The sequence below is a fragment of the Sphaeramia orbicularis genome, chromosome 10 (genome assembly GCF_902148855.1).
Source record: "Sphaeramia orbicularis chromosome 10, fSphaOr1.1, whole genome shotgun sequence".
Lineage (NCBI taxonomy): Eukaryota > Metazoa > Chordata > Actinopteri > Kurtiformes > Apogonidae > Sphaeramia > Sphaeramia orbicularis.
The window spans coordinates 14,014,267-14,030,820 of NC_043966.1; the positions used below are offsets into that span (position 1 = coordinate 14,014,267).

The 16,554-nt window shown below is 39.2% G+C and overlaps 1 protein-coding gene across 12 annotated transcripts in view; it reads right to left on the reverse strand.

Moving 5' to 3' along the window:
* The window catches only part of LOC115426912 (LIM and calponin homology domains-containing protein 1), a 105,334-nt gene that overhangs the window by 9,815 nt on the left and 78,965 nt on the right, over nt 1–16,554 (reverse strand). For 6 of the 12 annotated variants that reach the window (XM_030145169.1, XM_030145164.1, XM_030145175.1 and 3 more), the window contains 12 exons: nt 14,740–15,093; nt 13,367–13,402; nt 11,464–11,590; nt 11,046–11,203; nt 9,413–9,890; nt 6,683–6,988; nt 5,504–5,603; nt 5,259–5,350; nt 5,065–5,167; nt 3,836–3,910; nt 3,116–3,144; nt 1,175–1,288 (listed from right to left, as the gene is read on the reverse strand). In XM_030145169.1, the coding sequence (XP_030001029.1) occupies nt 1,175–1,288; nt 3,116–3,144; nt 3,836–3,910; nt 5,065–5,167; nt 5,259–5,350; nt 5,504–5,603; nt 6,683–6,988; nt 9,413–9,890; nt 11,046–11,203; nt 11,464–11,590; nt 13,367–13,402; nt 14,740–15,093 (1,972 nt within the window). The remainder of the gene's footprint in view (nt 1–1,174; nt 1,289–3,115; nt 3,145–3,835; nt 3,911–5,064; nt 5,168–5,258; nt 5,351–5,503; nt 5,604–6,682; nt 6,989–9,412; nt 9,891–11,045; nt 11,204–11,463; nt 11,591–13,366; nt 13,403–14,739; nt 15,094–16,554) is intronic. The other 6 variants (XM_030145176.1, XM_030145170.1, XM_030145165.1 and 3 more) reach the window with 5 other exon arrangements.

Sequence of the window (16,554 nt, forward strand, 5' to 3'; positions counted from 1 at the left end):
TCACTGTTGACTTCATGGTTCATTAATTGGGTTTATACTGTATATAAATATATATGAACAGTATACCACGGACATCTGTGAAGGTTAGAAACATGTAGACTTGAGATGCACCTCTCACTGGCTGAGGAGAGAGAGGGTGATTTGGGCAGCAGCAACAGCAGCAACCTTGGACAATGTCCTCGTCTGTGTATGTGTGTGAAATGGAGACAGTGAGGGTGTTACTTCTACTGCACAAAATCACCCTCTAGTGGCCAAAGAGTGTATGGGACATGTTTGAGTGTGTCTTGGAGGGGATTGGTAAGCTCAACACCAAACAAATACAGAGGTAAGCTTTGCAAATAGCAGTGACGTGGTTAATTCACCTGGCTCTGAGCTGAGCAAGTCAGTGACGATCACACAACATCTTACTGAGACCAGACAGCAGGTTAAAAACTGGGGAAAATTTGCTTTTGCATAAAACCTGCATGTACAGCAAGACCTAATTTATACTACAATGTACCACAATTCTAAAAAAAACAAAAAAAGCAAAATTATCCCAGTTTGATGTAAACACTGAGATGTATGTATATTGATCTAAAATAAAGGTTACCTAAATGACTCATATGGAGTTTATTGACACAAATGCTTCATTAAAATAACTTGCAGCTTTAATCTATGATTATGCATAATGATAACTGATTATGGATATTGACCATAAAATTTCTAAGCTGGACTGAGCTCACAAGTAGCTAAAACTTCTTAAATACCTGGTGCATAAAAGGCTATGACTCCATCTCAATATGTATTTTCTCATACTTGCTGACTAAGTCTTTCTCTTGTTATGTTGGTATCCTGCACCACAATTGGTAAACAGTATGTCACAATATACCTTTGCTGTTAAATTTAGTAGCTATTGATAAATTCTGAGCTATTAATGTAAACCTAGGCATCAGGAGTCAAAAAAATGTGTGCAAAGAATATCATATATGACCATTTCAACAGCAGAAGTATAACCTCAAAATCAACTTACCAGTTAGTTTAAATAACTGTTTACCAACCATTTCATTCTGTGAATAATATTTGCAAAACTAAAGTCTAGGTTTGCACCTAGAGGCAGGCCTGGTGCATTGTCATATAAGGAAGTGACCCTTGGCCTTGGTCTCATGCACCATGCTCTGCCCTGTATGCTGTGTACCTGCAGCATGCGCTCCTGCTCTTGCTGCCACCTTTCCTGACGCTTTCGCTCCTCATCCGGGTCCCAAGACCAGCGGTCGGCCCGCCTGGCCTGGGGCAACACCGGGACTGACACCTGATAGACCCCGACACACACAAAAAATACACGCACACACACACATACATCAACATGCACAAATACACACACGAATATTCATGCACACACACACACACACACACACACACCCCAAAACCAGACCATTCACAAACACACGCACGCACACACTCATACAACCGTGAAAGCCAATCACAAGCACACACATCCATATCCACCATAGAAAAGAAGGAGGGAAGGGAGGAGACAGAAATAGTTGGTCTACCACAACAGCACTACTCCAATGCTAGCCAAAGGACTCCTACTAAGGAGAGAGAAGACAGAGAAAGAGAGAGATGAGCTCAGATGGAAACAAAAGCAGTCTTAGCCGATATCTACAGCCTCCTCATCTGGCATGCTACATCAACATCAACAGCTGTTCTCTGTTTAATAATGAAATACATAGTGCAGTGCAGGTGCAAGGACGTATACAGCAGAATGTCTTGGAATTGCACTGACAGTTCTCCATCAATGTCAAACCATACCTCGCTTCATCACTTGAGAGAAACAAAGTCTCGATATAAAATGCTTCATGGATTTTTTTTTTTTTTAACACACGTTGGTGTCTCAAATTCTATATTTAATTTTTTGAATACTGAAAGTTGACATATGCTTGATGGAATTATTATGTTTAATATTTAACTGTACATTCCTATTTGTAATTGTAGGATGGTTTTATGAATGCAGACTGTAGATTCCGATCTTGTGTGGATGTAAATAAATGTTTATGTAGCCAAGCTAGGGACCAGAGCATCAGTTTTCATGCATGTCTTGAAAACTTGCAGGTCTTGTTAACTCCATTGTCCTTAAAGTAGCAATCTCGAAGATTTTCATTTCAACGTATGTCTGTTAACTCTATTTTGTTAATGTCAAATGAGGTAAAACTGTGATGGAACTCCTGACCACCTGACAATACTATATTAAAGACCTTGCATTTGCACTTTACAGCTGAGTGTCTGTGGTAACATTCCTGCAAAAACAGGTCATCACCACTATGACCTGTCACTATGTGGGTCAACATAAGGCCTGTACACACACAGCGGCAGTGTAACAGTGTTTATCCCACTTAGATGCTCCTCAGTTTCACTGATAACAGCAGACAAAGTATACTTATTTTACAGTGACTCTAGAACTTCACATGTGCAAAGGAGGTTATACAGTACAACCCAGTACAGTTACTTTCATCAACCTCAGCCACATATTAAGCTGAAAAAAACAAAACAAAACAAAACAAGTTTCTTGAATGTAATGTAATGAATGTAACGAAATTTTCCAAGAAACACTGCTTCATACATGAAAAAAATATGAATACTGGACTTGAAGTGAACTAACTCCACACTTGTAGTGCTGACAGAGTGGACACAACAGCACAGATAAAATCTAACTCTGCTGGTCACAGGTTCCAGCTGTCAGCTGACTGATAATGATGATGATGCTGATGACTGCCCTGATCCCTCTTTGGTGCAGTTCAAATACAAACCTAGAATTACCACTTATCGCCACTAGGGGCACCAAAAAGACAAAAAAAAAAAAATCTTCGAGATTGCTTCTAAAAACAAATTGCACAATTTTATATTATAACATAGCATCACTAATCACTATAGAAATAACTTGACAGCTTGTGACTTATTCATATTCTTTGTGTTTAGTTTTTTTCCGTAATGGTCATATTTCTGACTACCTCGGGTTTGTCTCTGTGGACATACTATAAACTAAACTTAACTACTGAACCCCGCTGCAATGCAGGACACAATAATGAACACAGCACTATGGAACTAAAGCAAGGCAGATGATGCTTTTTTTACTCACGTTGCCACGGCGATCCTTCTCTGCCTCTTCTGTAAAAGAAGTATGAAGAAACATATGGCAGGTTAAATAAACACACACTGTGGATGCAGGAAATCAAGCTGAACACATTTTTCAATGGAATAAATATTAAAAGAAAGGAGATGCAGCCAGCGCTGGTTTGAAAACCTCAGGAAAAAAGAAAGGAGAAAGAACTCCACCAAAAGCAACGCTTAACATCTGGACTTCAGTGACCGGTCTGATACTGCGTACTTGATTCTGGTTGTCATTTTCATGTTATAATGAAGCAGATTAAAAGGCCTTTCAAAGTCACTTTGTGAGAAGTTGATCAGGATGAGTCCATATGTTGATGCATTTGATGGCAAAGCTAACAATGTAAAAGCATGTGACCAATTCAATTGTGTTTTCTTGGAAAAGACTGTTCATCATGGCTTCAAAGTAACATTAAAATAGTCAAATAGGGTCAAATGTATATAATGAATGCTCATAAATGAGTTAGACTTGGACTGTTTCCTTGAACATATTTGGAATACAAAATGGTCAAAAAGGTATTTGAGATGGAGTGGGATCATCAATTTGCACCAAGAACACTGATATGAGCGACAAATAAAGGAATGGGATTAGGGGACTATTGGTAACCCCTGGGGTAATGTCAAGGAAACCCTGTGCATAAAGCACTTCTAGGTGGAAACATGAACTCCACCGATGAATGAAGGGGTTTACCTGGCGGAGCGAAGAACTCCCAGCGTAACTTAGGGCTGTTGGTTGCCAGAGGTGAGCTGACACTGTTTGCAAACTCTAAAGCACAATAAAAAAAATACATGGGTGGAGGGGAAGGGGGGAATGAGGGAGAGACGGGAGGGGCAGGGAGTGATAAGGGGCAGGAGTGGAGATGAACACTGAGAGAACTGATACTGTAGGTTAAAGGGACTGTAACTGGAAAAGAAGTTTTCAGAGTTTATAAAGAGCTCCAGTTCAAGATTATCGTAATCTAATGACTAAAAAGTGTGAAGGGCAGAAAAGAAAACAAAAAAAACTCAGTTTCAGTTGGTGCTAGATTGGAGGAGGTTCTGTGTGGGTGTTAGGTTTTCGACTCCATCTAACTTAGCCAACATCATATTTGTGACCAGATATGGTGATTTATCTGAATAAAAATGTGATCACTGACAAAATACTGCTCCTAAACTAAATTCCAGTGATTTAATTGTGCAAATTTGCAGCAGAAATTTTGATAGTTTTAGAGGTTTGGGATGGTTGTTGTACAGAGCAGAACTGGGATATCATCACTTTGAGATCTGAAACTATTTTCTAAAATTATACAACTCATTATTTTAGGTAGAAATAAGACCTACTGGAGCTGCTTTGGAAAAATACCTTTTTCAAGCTTATTTAGGCTGCCTGTAAGCTGCAAAAGAGTTTAAACAATTTAGCTACACAACCAAACCATATGTCTATGTTTTATGGGAATTCACCTGGTCTATGATTGAGCCAAATGCCCAGAACACATCAGCTCTCTGACAGAAAAACAACCAATCAACAGAGACTAAAACATCCCTCCAGCTCATCCAGTCTAGCGCCAACTCCTATTTGCCTCTTTACATCTACATATTTTGCTTCTGTCCTAATTAGCAGTGCATAAATCTACAATGTAACATGTAAATACTTTATTTTCCGCGGTTCTTTGGGGATCATTGTCTCTAAAGGAGATGGGAAAGGTGAAGCAGGGATTTGTGCAGTTTGGGAAAACAGCTTGTTTATACTAAGATTACTGACAGTTTGTTTAGATTTATCCAAACATTTTGGGGTACAACAGCCAAACAGAAAGAGTGCCAGCTTGAAAGGTAAAGGGAAAACAGCCAGCAAGGAGGATTTGCAAGTAAAAATCAGAAAACAGGAAAACACATGGAAAAGAAGCAGTTTGTTTGGTATTTAGATGTGGGAGTTTCGCTTACCTGTCATTTCCTTGGGTGGGTGATATCCAAAGGAGCTTGGAGCAGACAAACTTGGTACATTCTCTTTTCTTTGTGGTAACTCTTGGGAACTGGGAACACTGGTCTGCAGACAGATTTACGCATTGTAAAAAAATCAGCTGGGAGGTGATTTGTGGAGGTAAAAGTTTAGTTTTTGATGTGGTTGGTATTCTTACCTGTGAAGTTACTTGTGTGCTGATCTCTGTCTGGATGATGCTGGACACGTTTTGACTAGATGATTCTGTTTTTTCTTGCTCTGTTTTAGCTTCTGAAAACACAGACAGGTTTACAGCTAATGTTAACTCAAACATATAACTGAATATTCAAGAAATTCTAGCATTTTCTCAAATGTAGGGCTGAAATGAATTGTAATGACACAAAACAACCACAGGGTGTCAGCACAGAGGCACACTGCTCTGACCTGCAGGAGGTTTTGGCTGAGCTGCAGTTGATTCTTTATCTGGAGCAGGCGATGACTGGACTTCAGTTTTCCCAAAGCTTTCCTCAGGCTTCTGTAGTTCCTGTAATGATTCAGCATAATTTTCCCTTATCTAATCAATGAATCTGTGAGATTAAAATGCCTCTATACTGTATGAGGTGTATAAATGGGCTATTCCACTGAATTAGTGCAAACTAATCTGCAGCAGATATATAAATCTTCTGTTATGTTACAATCCCGCTATAATCTATTAACATCTGAAATACAATCATATTTGGGGTTGCAAAATTTTGCATTTTCATGCCTCTACAGACACCAACATCTTTGTCTCTGCTGCCCTCTCTGGCTACATGGTGAGTAGTTTTGATCATGGCTCCTCTGAAGGGATGGTGACATAGTTAGCTATCACAAGTACTGTACAGTTACAAGAAAAACAGAAAAAGTTCAATTTCCCACCATCAAAAACCTACTAAGATGAAGGTGTAATAACTTACAATGTAGCTGCACTGTGAGTAGATGAAACCCGTCTATTCAAAATGCAGCTTGAGAGAGATGATGTCTGGACAAAACTGTAGAACTGTGGTTGAACTCAGTCTCTGCTCATAGTCTAAAAACACAATGTGCCCACACTCAAAAACCCCTGGCCTTCAGTCCACGCTAAAGTTTTTGCACATATGGACAGACGAACTGATGACAACACCCTGCGGGGAGGGCTGAGAGTAATAAAATGTACACTGGTTCAGCAGCGACATGAAAGTGTAGGCCAACAATTTTTACATAAAGCTTTATAATTCCTAGAGAAACTATAAAATATAAAAAAAGAAAGTCCAAAAAGTAGAAAGATTTGTAAACATGATTTTAGTAGAATTTTCAGGATTTCATTGTTTTCATTTTTAAGATGAAATTTAGAGGTTTAGAGTTTAAGGATGATCCATAAACCATGTAAATGAAATTAAGCTTACTGTATCTCTGACCGTAAGTTCCTGTATCTCGAATATTTCCAATCTATTCAATATTTACCTCTGTGAGATTTGTAAATTTACATCCCTGATGAATGTCAGGAAGAACAAAAGGTTATAACACAGTTTCAAAGAAGCGAGACAGTCTGGGGCTTTTTCCATGGTGTTTTTGTAACCAACAACAAAAGCCTCTGATACTGACCGTTGGAAGTGAAGTGGGCCGATTTAGCGGTGTCGAATGCTCAGTGGTCTCTTGTTGGATAATCTCAGAGGCCATCTCTGTGCCACTTGGTGCCTCCTTAGCGTCTGTTGGCACTAGACTTCCTTTTACTGTGGATGTGTTTTTTCTGTGTGTCGCTGTAGCTGCTGATGAGGGAACGTCTGTAGGGCTGTTGCTGGTATTGGGGGAGCAAGGTTCGAAAACAGGAGATTCTCTTCCTTGGCTTTCAGGTGTGGTGGGAACATCATCACTGCTAATGTCACCGTTCAGTCTGAGCAAACCATCCATCTAGATTAGACAGACACACGTTTAATGTTTAGTAGATTTGTTTAACTTTAGTTTAGCTTGGAAAACATAGTGAGGTAAAGATCTTGTGTGCAGTATAGCAGAGCAAACTAATATACTAAACAAGTTTCAAATGCCCTAAATATAAAAATGAAGCAAGTTTGAGAACTTTTCTTAGATGCAGGCAGACAGTGAGTATTATCACATTTTCTAACCTCCCTGCAATGTCCTGCAATCACGGTTTACATATTGTAAAGCCTATATTGAAGCAATATAAGGAGTAAAAAACAGCAACAAGAGTGTTTTTACATGGGTCTTGGATGGTTAAGAAACTTAGTTTTTAAGTATGTCTTAAGAAACAACTGTACAATATCCCTGAACCAGGGGTTTTCAAACTTTTTCAGCTTGTCACCCAAATGCGGACTGGCATCTCCTCGGGATCCAAACATTCCAGTAACATATACATTTTTGCCAGTTCTTCCACTTTCAAAACAATGTTGAATAATGGAAGTTACTGCCTGAGTTGGGACAGATTGTCTAAAAGTCAATTACTGCCACGATGTCAGCATTCACATTGACAAGTCATTTTAGAACCACTAATCACCAACAGACACAAAATTCTATTGTTGATGTAAAAGCACAACTGATTTACTTTTTCTTTGTTAAAACAATATGGTTGTTTCCATCCAGCTGTTTTAACTTTAAGTTTCTGTTGGTGTTACTGGTTCTACTAGTCTAGTTTTGTAAACACTGCCCTATTGAGACGGATAACATGCTCACAGCTCTGTCAAGGATTTATTATCTTTAACTTCTCTTTAGCAGTAATGTAAATTGTATTTAATTAAAAGGAATTTGGGTCATTTATTTAATCAAAATAGAGCAAATTTCAGTTAATTGGGTTAGTTAGACTTATAAACCATGACCAAATTATTCGAATTAAGAATATTTTCTACACTGCAAATGATGAAATAGGCCATTTTAACAATCTACGCCTGAAAACCCACTGGCTCATTTGTGGTCATTACTATCCACTCCTCTGTGTTCATTACTAGCCATTCATCTAGCTCCAACACTGTTCTGGCCTCTATCACAAAGAGGCACTAATGTATATGTGAGGAGCTCTTACTGAGCGGTAACTTAAGACACAGCGGTGGAGTTTGGTGAATGCAAGTTCTCAGTCTGCCCCCCCACCGCCCTCCACCTTCTCATCCCTCTCTGAGCGGCCTGTGTGGGCCCTCTTTGTCCACTGGGAGCCCACTTCACATTGAGAGGGCCCTACTTGTCAACTTCTTAAGTCAATAGGGAACAGAGGGCTCCATTCAAAGCTGGGCTCCTCTCAGACTCCTGACAAGACATTCCAGAAAAGCACTCTGCTCCATTTGGTCTGTTAATAACCCCCACCTCCCACCCCGCCACACCAAAACATGAGATCTCATTTTGGATATTCCCATTTGTCAATTTTTCCAAAAGAAAAGGAAATGAATCCTGTTGAGAGTACTCTGAGTTAAATTGAAACATTACATGCTTCTTCAGGGAGGGGAAGTGTTGTGCGTTCATCGAAAACCAGCCGGCTCATCACCATGGTGGTTCTGAGGCATTCTAATGTAAATGCCAAAAGAGCCGGGGGGATTTGTCCACCAGGCTGTGAGGACGGCAGCCAATACTGGGAAGTAGCCAACCACATGCAAAGTGGTCAAACCCTAAACCATACCCACTGCATAAGTGTTAATATGCAGTGAGTGTAACTTCATCATGTGTTTATAAGGAAACTGTGCAATCAGCATGAAAAGTTAAACAGGTACTTGTCCATAGTCACTGTGTTTTCTACCAGTTTGGAGAAGCAGAGGACTAATGATAGAGAAGCAAAGTGTTGTATTATTGTAGAAAGTACTTTAAAACAAACAAAAAATGTTGCTATTATATAACTCCAGTCAGTGCTTTTAGACAAAGGTATACCACTCTCTTTAAAGCTATGAGACTCTTTTAACAAAACCACCAATTTTACACTGACCATGGAACTGCTGGTCTAGTTTTGCCTAAATTATCTTGTTAAGATCCAAATGAATGTACTAAAACACCATAGTAAGACAATAACAAAAATAAACTTACTGAGGCCCTTGACATGTTCTGTGGGGTAAAATTAATTTTTCTCAAGGAAGTCAGGGTGATTTGACAGTGTTAAAACAGTATCATTTCAGTGCTGTGAAGAGTTACCTAATGGAAATAGGACTGATGTTATTCTGAACATACCTTACACTTAAAGAGCCTTTTTGTGACTCCAAACTGAAACTGCTGATCTACTATAGATGATTCATGGAGTGTGGACAAATATGGCAAACAAGTTACTTTAAAAGTATTAATTAACCACATTTCTCTATCTGGTAGAGATGACAGGTATAACCAGGAACCCATCAACATCAATCTCACCTTGTTTGAGTCAGGCGATCGGAACTGGAAGTAAGGCTTGGGTGTCAGCAAAGGCACCGGTTTGGGCGACAGAGCTCGGGTGGATGGTGGCTCAGACGAGCGTGAGCGAATCTGAGGCCTCTGGTGTAAGGACGAGTCTTTGGGAAACTCCTCTATCCGCGCTTCTAGTGTAGAAGTGAACTTGGGAGCCGGGGCTGAGTGTTGGCGCAGGTACCTCATGGGCCCGTTGGGGTCCATTTCAGGAGGAGGTTCTGGAGTTGTCGGAGAGGCGGACAGTGACAAGGACAAAGGGAAAGGTGAGCAGGGGAAGGAGGGGTCGGCAGATATGCTGCGGTCGAGGAGCTTGGGCAGCTGCAGGCGTTCCAAGACCGCCTCGCTGATGGAGAAACGCTGGGCGTAACGTTGGAGGACAGCAGACGCCTCCTCTGGGGTCTTGGCTCGCTTGTATGCATCCCGAAGCTCCTCCTCACGACGCTCCCTGTTAAACAGCAGGAAAAAAGGTAAAGACTATCAAAGTTCAAGGTTAGCCATGTATGGCAACTAATAAGGCTGGTTCTGGGCAGACATGTGTTACTGCACGATTGTCACTTTACCCAATAAAAAAATAATGTAAGAGTTCACAATTTTAAAAAGAGCATTTATATGGCATTTATTAATCCAACTAACACTGTGTATCTGTGTTGCAAGAATGTTTTTTTTTGTTCCAGGGAGGCAGGCCCAGGTCAGGACAGGTCACATTTGTTACTAGCGAATAAGATACCCTAAAGATGGAGTATAAGGCAGAGGTAAACCTATACCAGCTGGAAGTATAATCCTCATTCAGAGTTTATCTCAGTTAAGGATACAAACATCATGGTTAACCATTGAAAAATGTGGAGGCAAAATGTTTTCAACCATAAAAAAATACAATGTTTAATTTATTGAATCAGCTCACACAAAAACCAGCTACAGTGAAGTGATGTCTACTGTCAGTTGTCCACAGTATGAATACCAACTAAACAACAGGAATTAGACAGTTAAGAGAGACTTTTGCCTTGTTTTATTTATTTTTTTAATATGTATAAATACATCTGATGAGATTCAAGTAGCAATGTTTAACCTTAGAGGAGTGTAGACTCCTTTAAGGTTAATTATTGTTCTAATAAAGTTGATTAAGTGTTAAAAGTAACTGACTACACACACTGTACATCACTCAGAGACAGTAATATAGTACAAGTAACACAATTGATTTGTTTTGATAACAAGTGATTGTTAATATTATTAGTTTTAAAAGAATAAGTAAAATGTACACTCAACTACCAAAAACCATTAGTGACGTAGCTTGATTTGTATTATCAATTATTACCTCACTCCAAATTTGAGCAAAGAAAATTCTAGTCTCATCTATCACCCACTATGGTTTAACCAAATCTACTCTGTCTTACTTTTTCTCTACAAGACCTAATTAAATGAACTCCATGAGGAGCTACTGTCACCCTTGTGACTGCTAACAGAAATTAAAATGAACATCAGTCCCCTTCTGTGAGAAAGACCTACTTTTTTTTATCTATTGTTGTACTGTACATGCAGTTTTCGCGTTTCAATGTGAATACTAATTAACCTACCACTCTTAAAGTTTTTCTGTTACACCTACTTTTCCTCCACTATTTCTCTGTAGGTCTTGATGCTTTTCCGTCTCTGTGAAATGCAGGAATCTCCAGACATTAGTTGCTCCATCATCTTCCTCTCTTCCTCCTTCTTGATCAGGTCCTGGGAAATACTTCTCCTTCGATTTTTCCATCGGGCAAGATCCTAATGCAGATTTAAGTGAAACAAAATAAGAAGGTTCAGCGGTGCACTGAGACCCGACACACTGCTGTGGCCCTAGAAATCTGATTTAAGTTGTTGAACTGGGGCAAAGAAAAACGTTACTGGAGTCAGAGCTTCAACTCATTGACCCTAAGATAACTTAACAATGACAAGGAAAGAGCATGGGCAGGTAAGACAAAAAAACTCAGATACATTAAGAGTGAAGAAAAATGAATGTTATAATTAAGATCTGAGACACTTACATCCTGCCAGTGATCCTCATCTTCCTTCATCCTGTTGTACTGGTTGTGCATCAGTTCATGTCGCACCTGGCTGTGGGGCTGTAACATGGCTTCTTCCTCACCACGCATGTCGATCATACTCATACTCCTAGCAGAAGACGAAAAGAGAAATAAAAGACAAAATGAATAAACCACCATGCAAGGATGTCAATGCCATAAGTGGATCTTATTGCTGCTGGCAGCAACTGAAACGATCCTGTTCATAATACCATGAACTAAATGCACCATACTATAAGTTCTGTTTGCATACATGTATTATTGTATAACGACATTTTAATAGGTTTCACATAATTGATTGAAACTGCAGAAATAAAACAAACTTGTCATAGTGCTTGTGATACACTGAGAAGTAATTCACTTTAAAGAGACACATCACCCAAAAATCAAATGCATTTTTATCAGAGAAACATACATCACTGATGTACAGAACAATACAGACAACAAACCAATTATGCAGCTTCAGGCACCTTTAACTGTGGGAACATACAGTTTGTGAAAAACTGTGCATCTTCAAGCGTGTTTGTTAAGCTTTTAGCGACATTTGAAGTGAGTTTGTGTGAGTGCAAAATGCAACAACCAGTATGCTATTTATGAAGGCACAGAGATGTTTAAAAAAACTTAACATTAATGCAATGATTCTAAATTTACAGAAAAGACAGTTAATTACAGACTCAGTGTTAGAACATGCACCTAGTCTTTGCTGATTACACATTTAGAGCATCCCCGTATTATTGTATCAAACAGTCCTGCTCAGGTTATACATAAGTGCAGATATTTTGATGAATTAGACAGTTAACACACACACAGCTTTTTTTCATTTGCTGAAAATCAGTAAACATGTCAAACATAATTCTTTAAGTCTTAAGTGTTCACACAGAATTTGATATTTTACAGCAGCCACTGGTACATACATGGTGAACTACAGGGACTCAAAGCAGGAGAGTGTTTTCAACCTCAGAGATGACTGACATATTTAAACTTTGTGGTAGTTGAACAGTTTTACATCTCTTCTTACAGAAAACATTTTACATCCATGAAACAAGTCATCTCTTGGTTATGAACCATCTCTCTTTATTCATGCAAAGCTGCACTTTATGCATCAAGCTTTAGCAGCATTATACTAGATTATGATGTTATTTTCTGCTTGTGTTAGAAGTGAAGAGGTGATGTTGTGGGAGAAGTTGAGCTGTTTGTTACATGAAACATGCAGCTAACAGACACTGGAATAACACAGTTAAGTCCACTCCCTCAGGAAGTGCTTGCAACCAGTCAAAGAGGCACAATTCTCAGAAAACAATACATTTTCCCACCATCATCGTCATTTTTTAATTCAGGTGTAATGTTTGAGGACATTGCTTGACACTGTTAAAGCACATTGCCAAAATGTGCATATCACAAGTCATTTAATGCTCTGAATTTCAATTTTACTTTGGGAAATGCAAGTGGGAAACCGCTTATTTGTTAGAAATCATAATTAACACAGCAGTATCTGTGAGATTTTAAATATTTCATTTTCGAGTTTACAAGAAAGTTTTTTTTAAATAGATTAACAGATTGAAATTTACATTATGGCATAGAAAATTACAATTATCAGATATTTTTGGTATTATAAGACCAGACCAATGAATTTTCCAATATAGTGGAAACACTGTGTGGTCAAATGTTTAGGTACGGGCATAAAACGTAGCTGCCTGTACTGAAAAACAAGTCCTTATTAAGAAAAATTATTTCACACTTTTGAAGTTTCCCATGCAAATATATATATCAATTTGGCTGGGTAAATGGGTGATTAAATGACTTGCATTTTTATAGAGCAGCACTTAGCCAGGCAACTGAGCCTCTGAGTGGTAAAATGACAACTTACTGTGGGTCATCTGACACACTATCTGTGTGGGTGAATCTACAGAGAGCATGAAGAGAGAGCACAATCACAAATGAACACAGATACTCACCAGAGAAACATGTCATTCACTCTTAACCAGTGAGAAATCGCTTGAGTAATGATCAAAACCCACAATGAGTTAGTTTATGCATTTAAAGAACAACCTAGTACCTGTTCAGTAGAATTAAAAGAGTCTAAATAAAAAGTGTGCCTGGTTGTTGACAGGATGTACAGATGGATTTGTCAGCTCCTAATTCAACGTTGAACCTCAAATCAAACACAAGGGGGCAGTGTTCTCCAAAACACAGCAAGAACAGAGGACAAGTTCTACTATTTGTGCCTGCCTGCCCTGGGACTGGATGTGAAATTAGCCTGAAGCTAAATCTGGTACAATGCAACTCTCTTTTATGTACAATGTTCCACACAATGACTATAATAACTAATAAAATAACTAACTGTGACGCTGTAAACCAAGCACTGATAGCAGACAACAGATGCACATGGAAACGATGTCCGGATGCAGCTATTAAAAAAAGAGCATGCCTCTTTTATTAGACAGCACAAAAGTGACATCAAGGATGTGGCTCCGTTCTCCTTCAGTCTGTGACCACCACTTGTAGGTTTGACTTTAACCACAAAGGTCTTCACACAATCTTTCTTTATAGAGTTGCCTCTGTGATGTTAAAAGGGTGTGAGACAAGTGTGGCCTGTGGTTTCATCCCACAAAAGAAAAAAAGGAGACTAAATTAGGAGAAGCCTCTTTAAGTTCAGAGCAGATAGAGTGTTTGGGAAGATGACTATTTACCATATGGTATGTTGTCATAAAATGTCTATATGCCATATGTTTTGTTTTTGGAGAAAGAAGTCTGTCTGTGATACAACATGGCTTGAATTACCGCCAGTGTCATTACAGTATTTCAGTATTTATGTTCTTAAAATGAAAGCAGTTTGTATTTTATAAATCAATGGCCATCAATGGTGGACATTTCTTCAATTTAGGCTTCCCACTGATTCAATTATGATCATGCATTGTTAATAAAAAAACACATTCTTCTAATATATGACAGAAAATTGCAAGGAAAAAAAGTGTAAAAAAAAGTTTCCATGCATTCTATTTACAATAACAGCTCTTTAGCAAACAATAGCAATTTGCATACATGTAAATAAAGTCATGCAGCCTTTGGGTAGTTACATAATGTCAACAAGGGTCATCTGAGGTAAACATCACATGCTAAAACAGAGTATTTTAATGACTGTGAGGACAGGAGATTCCTTAGGTTTAGCACTGAATTGTGTGGCAATGCTTCAAAGCGATGAATTCCTAAAATGTGGTGTAGTTGCTAGACGGGGCTCACGTTGCTGGAAGACTGGTGTCCAACCAAGACGCCGCTCCTTGTGGGTCGTCACTTTCACTCAGTGCCCTACTCTTTCGTCGGCCCTTATCGGTCGATGAAGCGGTTGCCAAGGGAGTGGATACATGAAGGACGTGGGCGGGACTTGCAGTGTTGATGTGTTTAGGCGAGGTCAGCTTATCGCCTCTCTCTGCATCTGCCGCTAACGGTCCACTGGTGACTGCTTTCCTCACACCTGCCTCCTCCTGGCCTGTATGTATTCCAGACGCTGCAACGGGGCTTGCGGCGGCTGAGCTGCTCGCTGCTAAAGTCGACGGATGGTGGAAGAGCTCCTCTGAGCACGAACGAGCTGGAGTACTGCAGAGAGCAAAGCAAACTAAAACGTTTTGCTGCCTGGTTATCATCCTACATCATCAGACAGCATTCCTCTGGAGGAGCTTAAATGGACGTTTCTGAAGACATAAATCTCAGAAAATAGCACAGTACGGTCACAAATCCTTCCAGAGAAGACTGGATGTGAAAACAAATTTGAGAGTCACAAAGCCAAAGCAAAAATCACTGCATTCTCTGTTGTTTGTCATCCAGTGACAAACAGCTACTTTCTGCAGAGATTATTATTGGACTGTAAATTCTCAAAATGCATGACAGGGAGGGAGAGACTGGCCAGCTGCCAGCAGTGTAAAGGCCAGACTCAGTCCCAGCATGCTGAGGGTCAGGGAAGGAAGAAGGCCTCATTTCCTTACATCCTGAGGGTGGGTCGCATGTGCATGTTCCCTGTGAATGTGTTTATATGTGCGGATACATACAGTACGTTTTTGTGTGCATATATAGGAGAGTATTTAAAGATGTGTGTATTTTTTTTTTTTTAAACTTTCCCCAGATTTCTGAACTGGAATATAAGGCGTGACCGGTGGTCTTTGGTTTGATTGAACACACTCCTGCAGATATTTTTGTCAGTTAATGAACAATCTACACCACCCAAAGAGTTACATTTCACTGTTTCTACTTAATACATCAGGATAAATGGCTTCTGTCCACCACCACATGGTTGAATGTCTTTACTCTACATCCAAACAACAAGCAAATAAATATCTCAGTAACAACCCAACTTTCCTTGATGACTATAAACACAACAAACATTGCAGTGTTAATTCTTGGCTGTGCTAAAATGTACAAATTCCAGCCTTAGTTTTCATGTGGAAACTGCAAGCTGTTACCATCTGAAATGCCCTTATCACATTTGCTTCAAAACATCCCAGAATTCCCCTTTTTCCTTGGAACATATTTATACACAAATCAGATTTCCACAGAGGATTCTTTTCACTCCCTCACAATCCAATCAATGTTACAACATGTGCCTGGAAAAGAACTGAAACTGGGGGTGTGACTCAAATATCTCTGAAATGTCTGCTTGTTCAGGAAATGACTCCAAATAAGGACCGATTGTGAAATAATAGTATAAACTATCCTGTGATAGTTTTCAAAAGAGGAACATTTTGCACAATTTTAATTAGTAAATATACAAAAAGTTGTATCTCAACCCTCCTTGCAGATACACTGAAATGTACCAAGACCACATCATTGGACAATAAACTTCTTGCTAACTCACTGTTGTTTTACTCAAGACAAGGATGAAAATGAACTGAAACAGAATGACAGTGCCAAAAGGAAATGCCAAAATGTACAAATTAAGTCTATTATAAAAGAAATCTTTCTGCCCACTGAATAAATCAGATGTTTTTGGACATCCTGCCGTTGAGATTTAGAATGCTTCTGTGTTTTAAGGGATAAAAAAAAAAAAAACAAATTCACTTCCAT